General features: G+C 47.8%; 2 protein-coding genes across 3 annotated transcripts; both read right to left on the bottom strand.

The window, feature by feature from the left end:
- Window positions 1-381: 381 nt before the first annotated feature.
- Window positions 382-2,098, bottom strand: LOC119291124 (lecithin-cholesterol acyltransferase-like 1). Its single transcript, XM_037569835.1, has 2 exons — window positions 1,529-2,098; window positions 382-1,414 (listed from the first exon to the last, which is right to left on the bottom strand). Exons 1-2 carry the CDS (start codon window positions 1,894-1,896, stop codon window positions 424-426), a joined length of 1,359 nt encoding a protein of 452 aa, XP_037425732.1. The 5' UTR covers window positions 1,897-2,098; the 3' UTR covers window positions 382-423.
- Window positions 2,099-3,334: 1,236 nt separating this feature from the next.
- LOC119291125 (heptahelical transmembrane protein ADIPOR3) lies at window positions 3,335-6,772 on the bottom strand. Of its 2 annotated transcripts, XM_037569836.1 has the most exons (3): window positions 6,655-6,772; window positions 5,285-5,606; window positions 3,335-4,172 (listed from the first exon to the last, which is right to left on the bottom strand). In XM_037569836.1, the coding sequence occupies exons 2-3, from the start codon at window positions 5,420-5,422 to the stop codon at window positions 3,519-3,521; spliced, it is 792 nt and encodes a 263-aa protein (XP_037425733.1). In that variant the 5' UTR covers window positions 5,423-5,606; window positions 6,655-6,772; the 3' UTR covers window positions 3,335-3,518. The 2 variants fall into 2 exon arrangements, with proteins under 2 accessions (XP_037425733.1, XP_037425735.1); XM_037569838.1 differs by lacking the exon at window positions 5,285-5,606 and having other exon boundaries at window positions 6,605-6,731.
- Between the last annotated feature and the right edge of the window lie 242 nt (window positions 6,773-7,014).

A 7,014-nucleotide genomic window follows, 5' to 3' on the forward strand; every position in this document is an offset into this window, starting at 1 on the left:
CCTTTTTTATTATTCTATATTTATTGGGAGAGTCAGGAGTAGTTTTGGGGCCAACAACAGGGGAGTCTCGTAGCGAACTAAACAGTTTGTTAGCTCTTCTCTCATGGATTAAATGTCAGCGTGATAGTCACGTCCTAGGATCCTGATAAATGCCACAAGTGTGGCACGAACATATGGCAGCTTCAAACGCTTTTTATGTCAAGTTTAGTCATGCGAGGATGGCAACTTCCATACTTCCGTTTATTTTTTAGGTTTGTTCTTTTTTTCGAATGGCAACTTTAGTTGTACAAAACGCCAAGACTGGTGTGCTTCGTGCTATACGTGTGACACTTATCATTTAAAAGTTTTATCCGAGGTCTATGAAATCATGATCCTGGTTCGTTTTCAAATTATCTTACTTCTCATTATTAACGTTACTCAAACTCAGAGCACCTCTAAAAACGCATTACTCAAAGCATTATAAAGGCCTTCGTGCACTATACGTCTATCTTCCGTCCTGACGGAACCTGCATCGATCTGCACTCGGCCAATCTTCTGATGGAGTTCTATAGTTCCACCAGCCTCGAGTATTTCAGCAACCACTTTTTTCAGAGCGAAACAAACGTTGAAGAAGCCATCGTGACGAACACCAGGCAACCTGACCACCTTCAGAACCTGGCCTTCCACGCTAGACCACTCCTTCTCGATGGCCACCAGACTCACCATGTTTATGTCGCCATCGCCGTCGCCGTACACCACCTCCGGGTTCCCCGTGAAGCCGTCTTCCCCGTACACGAACGTCTCCGGCGTGCTGACGCCGACCCCGATGACGCTGGTCACCGGCACCATCGGCGCCGGGAGCGCCTCCCATGCTGGCAGCACCCGCGTCACGTACGGCCGGACCCCTTCCGGGAAGCCGACGGCCTCGAAGAACTCAGCAATATTGTGTGCAGTGTACGTCACGTTCTTGGTCACCACCAGCGGCCGGTCCCCGAACACCGTCGGCGTGGGCAGGCGCCAGAGCGCGCTCTGCTGGCTCCGCGCCAGCCGGACCCTCGACGGCCGCGCGACGTTCGGCAGGCCGTAGTCCGTGCCGGCGGCCAGGTCGTTCATCCCCTCCGAGAAGCCGCCGAGCGCGGAGGCGACGAGGACGACGCGCTTGACGAAGCGCCGGCGCCAGGCGAGCGGGCGGCCGAGGAGGAACTGGTACGCGAGCGCGCAGCCGAAGCTGTGCGCGACGACGACGACCGGACGTCCCTGGTTGAGCGAGCTCGCCCTTTCGACGAGGCGCGTGAACTCGTCGAAGTTGCAGGCGCCCTCCGCGGACGGGTGGCCGCGCGGCGCGACGGAGTAGCGGAAGTCGTACGGCACGGCGAAGAGGCTCTCGCCGTCGCGGTAGCCCGCGGCCTCCAGCTCCCGCAGCAGCGGGTCCCACCTGTCAGTCCAGCAAGCCAGATCGTCACCAAAACACTGTATCACACATTCAGACTTGTGGACGACGAGGAAAGCAGAGACTGAAACGATCGAGTGGTTGGGAGGTCAGGCTCACCCAATTAAGCCGCGCGTGGAGCCGAAGAACGGGACCCGGGTCACGACGCCGGCGACGTTGCCGTAGTCGTCGGCGACGGCGTCGTAGACGAGGCTCATCTGGTCCACGAAGCACGGGACCTGGCGGGGGTCCTGCATCGCCGTCTGGTTGATCGGCCACAGCCGGAACCACCCCTTCCCCTTACGCGCGCCGCAGCCGGGCGCCGGCGGGTCGTACGCCGCCGTCAGCTGCGCCTCGAGCAGGTTGGAGCCGTACCCCGGCACGAGCACGACCGGGTGCAGGCTCTTGACGTCGCCGGCGCAGTAGCTCCGGAGCGGCCGCAAGGCGCCGAGGAGCACGGCCACGGCGACGAGCCTAGAAAGATCCATGTGAGCGATATTTTGCGACAGAGCAGAGGCATGAGCCACCAACAACAGGGGCGGTGCTGTATTCTATACCCCTATATAGTTGTGAAAAACTTTGAATGCTGCTCGTTGGATGAAGCCAATCTGATGGTATAAAAATGGCAAATCCGAGCACTACTGGTCGTTGGATATCATCCACTAGATTCTGCCACATGTATAATCTAGAATACTCCATGGTTGAATTTAGGGGTTGTTTGGATTCCACATGAGTTTTGCCACACTTACCTTAGTTGAGTTGCTCAAATTGTTAGCCACACTTTAGCTTGCCTAACAGGGGCGGTGCTGTATTCTATACCCCTATATAGTTGTGAAAAACTTTGAATGCTGCTCGTTGGATGAAGCCAATCCGATGGTATAAAAATGGCAAATCCGAGCACTACTGGTCGTTGGATATCATCCACTAGATTCTGCCACATGTATAATCTAGAAGACTCCATGGTTGAATTTAGGGGTTGTTTGGATTCCACATGAGTTTTGCCACACTTACCTTAGTTGAGTTGCTCAAATTGTTAGCCACACTTTAGCTTGCCTAAGGGAATCTTGCCACACTTTTTATGTCTATGACATGTGGGGCTCACTGCTCATAAAAACAAATCCTTGCTTTAGGTGTGGCTAGAACCAAACATCTACCTAACTTGGCCAAACTTGCCTAAGGTTAGGTGTGGCAAAGTGTGGCAAGGTGTGGCTAGGAACCAAACAGCCCTTAATTCATGACTAACTTTGTCACAACTAAGCTTAGGCAAAGTTATTAGTACTTCAAAATGCCACACTTGCCTTAGTTGAACCAAACACCTACCTAATTTGGTCAAACTTGCCTAAGATTAGGTGTGGCAAAGTGTGGCAAGGTGTGGCTAGGAACCAAACAGCCCTTAATTCATGACTAACTTTGCCACAACTAAGCTTAGGAAAAGTTATTAGTTCTTCAAAATGAGAGCCACAAGTTGGCAAGCCTAAGGGAATCTTGCCACATTTTTTGTGCGTATGTCATGTGGGGCCTTAGTGTGGCTTGCCTAAGGTGTGACTTAAACCAAACACTCACCTAAGTTAATCAAACTTGCCTAACCTTACATTCCACTAAATTTTGCCACATGATAGAATCCAGAAAACTCCACATGTAGAAGCATAATGCACAAACCACCAGAATGTCATGCGTGCAATGCACGTGTACCTTACTAGTATTATTAGTACCAAAAAAGGAGAACAATTCAGCCGGTGCCATCGATCTCAGCCTGTCAAATTACATCAATTCAGACGCTTGGCGATGCTTCTTCCGCAAAAGAATTGTCTCGTGGGTCGTAGCTGATGTGCACTGCTGTGAACAGCAACTGCAATCAATTGCTACCCAGATTCCATCACCAAGACAATAACATAAGTATCAACCTTTCATGAAGGTTGCTGAATATAATCGCCTGCCGGTAAAAAAAGATATATAATCTCCTTAATTTTACTTGTTTATTGTACCTAGTATACACTTTACACGGATCAGTAAATTCTTTACCCAGATTCAACAGGTCCTCTATTGATCATTGACACACAACCATATAACCAAATAAATCTATCCACACCCTGTAACAATAGAACAACTTTTAGCAGCCCTGCTGATCTCTCCACTTGAGGTACAACAGCCCTGCATGGTAGTGGGTGTAGGCTCCAGCAACAACCAAGACATGGAAGAGCTGGTGGCTGTGCCCAGCAATGTCAAACTTCCCAGGCATCCAGCGTTCAGGCACCCGAGTCGCGTACACCAATGCTCCAACTCCGTAGAACAGCCCCATCAAAATTTCATATCCGGTAGTGATCAATGCTTCTGGTTGGTGCCAAAAAAGGATCAACTTGTGAAAAACAGGGATCACACCTGATGCTCCCATGCCAAAGAAGAGGCACGCTCGTATAGTTCGGAATTCCGGGTTCTGGAAGACCGGGAGCAGAGAGAACGCGATAGTTGCTAATCCTAGAATAGTTATAAAGCTGAGGTACAGGTTGCAAAAGAAAGGATGACACATGAAAGAGTAGTATACTGGAGGGTAGAAAGAAGTGGCGATAAGAGCTGCAATGCCCGCATAGTCAAGCCGAAGCATGATATATGCAAGGCGGCGAGAGTGGCAGGACAGAAGGTGGCATGTGCTGCTGGCAAGAAGGCAAAACATGGCTCCTCCCAAGAAGGCAAAGAATGGCCACCTAGAGATCGGCCTAATAAAGTGTGGTGCAATTACGGTTACAATATCCTCCTTCATGCTTTCCTGCACAGATGAAAACAATCCTTGTTATATCCTTGTTATGTGACAAGTTGTCAACACACAGGTTAAAAAGACTGGTTTACATGAGCGATGCAATGCGAATGTTGATCTGCACAGAAGTTAATGAGGATTGGATGAATTCAATGGAATATAAATAAAAAGGCCCTTGCAATGCTCCTACAGTGGTCGGACCCTTCACCGGACCCTTGCAATGCCCCTTTTTCTTAAAAGAGACCCCAAAACAGTGCAAAGATATCGAATTGAACCATATTATTGTTATATGTACTCTGTATAGACTGTGTGTGTACCAACAACAGTAAAGCCTTACGTACGCCTAAAATAAACTTCGAGGTAAGTACATACTCCCTCCGTCCGGAAATACTTGTCGGAGAAATGCATGTATCTAGATGTATTTTAGTTCTAGATACATTCATTTTTATGCATTTTTGCGACAAGTATTTTCGGACGGAGGGAGTACTAAACAAAGGTTCTGCATCTCATAAGCTGGTTTTGATGCTACAGATTTTTCCGGTAACCTACCGGGAACTATTAGACTTCCACAACAACAACAACAACAACAACAAAGCCTTTAGTCCCAAACAAGTTGGGGTAGGCTAGAGGTGAAACCCATAAGATCTCGCGACCAACTCATGGTTCTGGCACATGGATAGCAAGCTTCCACGCACCCCTGTCCATGGCTAATTCTTTGGTGATCCCCAACGAAATTCTTTTGGGTTTCATCTCCATAGGAGTGGCTGAGTTTTGATGTTGGCTTGCCAAGCCTATCACAACTTCCTCCTTTACCCGGGCTTGGGACCGGCTATGTTGAGTAGACTTCGAGGATTATATTCTAACTGATAACTATCTAGAAGTCAAATCTTGGCCAAGCATCAAACTGTCTTAATTTAGTCAGAAGTCAGACAGAATTACTCACAGTGGACATAGCTAGAAGAAACTAGGTAACTAAACAGCTTGAATTTGATAGTCCAACTCGTAAGATTTTCCTATTAACTGTTGTAAGGAGGTTAGCACTGCATTTCTGAAGTTTTGAACCCTTAAATAAAGCACAGCGATAGTGAGTAAAAAAAGCACTAGATAAGTTGTTGACTACTTACAAGAACAGAAAGATTAGTTTCATTGGAATGGGTAAATCTGTCCGGCAAGCAATTTGAGAGTAATTCCAAGAGACGCCAACGAGATAATGACGGAAGCACATCGATAGAATTCCATGAGCTTCTCAATTCATCCTTCATCTTTTGTAGATCAGAAAAGTGAGGTAATGAAGGAAGGCATGCCGCAAGCTCTGCCTGAATCTTATGAAGATCAGCATTCCTAAGTATGTCAGGTAAATTCTGCAGGCTATGAAGATCCACATTTGGAACTTTTGTTGCAGTGTATATGGTCAAAGAAAGGAAGATGAAGAATCCAATCAAGTGCCTGAAGTGGACACAAAGAAATAGCTTTATTAGATCAGAGATAATCTAGCAAATTCATAATTCTGCTAAATCATATCGGCAAAATAAATAAATAAAACGAACAGGGGAGGGGCCCTGTGAAATTTTATTAAGGTAGAAACGACCGTGAGATACCATGTTCAGTCCTGACAGGATTGAACCCTAGTATGAAAGGACACACCACCAAATTCTCTCCACATCGGCAAAATAACAAAAGGTAATATCACCCAGAAGTTTGTAGTCCTAATTTCCTAGTATTCATACTTCACCATTTACGGCACATAGCTCGCAGAAGAGGTTAGTGGTTAACCAAACTCAGTGTTACATAATGGCGGTCAAATCGTTTGGTTTCCTTTCTACTTGATAAGATAGGCAAGCAACAAAGACTAGAAAAGACACATTTGAAGTCCATGGTTCAATTAAATGTGTGACCTATTGAAATTGAAAGGGACTTCTTTAATTAGTTGGTGGACAGTGGTCTTGATAAAATTTAAAAATTAAGTTGGTTGTTGTCTCATCTTGCTTGGCAATGAACAAGCAAGGGCCACAACAAATGCTTCAAAATTCAGAGTTGTGCCACAATGCATTCTCAGTGCTGAATTTGTTTAGGCCTTTTCTTACTCCGGAATTAATTTGAAACTTAAGTCGAACTGAGCACATTTCAAGCCAGGGTTAAGTGAATAAAAAATCAAATGGTAACATGGGAAATCAACAGGACACAGCTTCCCTTTTCATGTCATAATTACATAGCTAATGAAGCCATAATTACATGGCTAAAGAAACCGTACTAAGAAGCACACCCAAAAAAAAATTTGCAGGTAAAGCACCAGATACATCGTTCCAATTTTCAAACTAGAAGCACACAATATGTTAGGGGATTAATCCGCTGTTCCATACATGTCCGCACGGTATAATAAAAACTAGCCTAAGGAAAACAATTGGATTGAAAAATAAGATGGGGGGATGAGCAAGAGTACGCACGTCCAGACGTTGAGGGTCTCGTTGTGGATGGAGAAGACGGAGAGGAGCACCTGCGGGAGCGGCCACTCGCAGCGGTAGTAGCGCAGGATGTACTCGTTGTCCCGCATGTAGGCCGGCAGCGCCCGGTAGTCGACCAGGCCGTAGCGCCGCCCCTTGCCCTGCTTCCCCTTCCTCTCGTCCTCCAGCATCGGCCTCTCCACCTCCGCCTCCTCCTCCCACACCGCCGCCGCCGTCGCCATCGCCAGAGGGCCGGGGAGAAGACCGCCGGAGAGAGAGCGCGACCCGTTCGGCCCGGGTGTTATGCCGCCCCGTCCGAATATTCGCCGCACGCGAACGCGACGACGCGCCCGCTGCTTGTGGTTGGTTGTATCGCTTCCCTCGCTCGCTCGGCCTGGGTTGCGTCGGCCCGT

The sequence above is a fragment of the Triticum dicoccoides genome, chromosome 4B, assembly GCF_002162155.2.
Source record: "Triticum dicoccoides isolate Atlit2015 ecotype Zavitan chromosome 4B, WEW_v2.0, whole genome shotgun sequence".
NCBI lineage: Eukaryota > Viridiplantae > Streptophyta > Magnoliopsida > Poales > Poaceae > Triticum > Triticum dicoccoides.

Bases quoted from the DNA above. Each gene is read 5' to 3' on its own strand.
- LOC119291124 (XM_037569835.1), bottom strand. From the start codon at position 1,896: ATGGATCTTTCTAGGCTCGTCGCCGTGGCCGTGCTCCTCGGCGCCTTG. The intron at 1,415-1,528 runs GTGAGCCTGACC...CTGGACTGACAG, and splicing joins TCCACGCGCGGCTTAATTGG to GTGGGACCCGCTGCTGCGGG.
- LOC119291125 (XM_037569836.1), bottom strand. From the start codon at position 5,422: ATGAAGGATGAATTGAGAAGCTCATGGAATTCTATCGATGTGCTTCCG. The intron at 4,173-5,284 runs GTAAGTAGTCAA...TCATCTGTGCAG, and splicing joins AAACTAATCTTTCTGTTCTT to GAAAGCATGAAGGAGGATAT.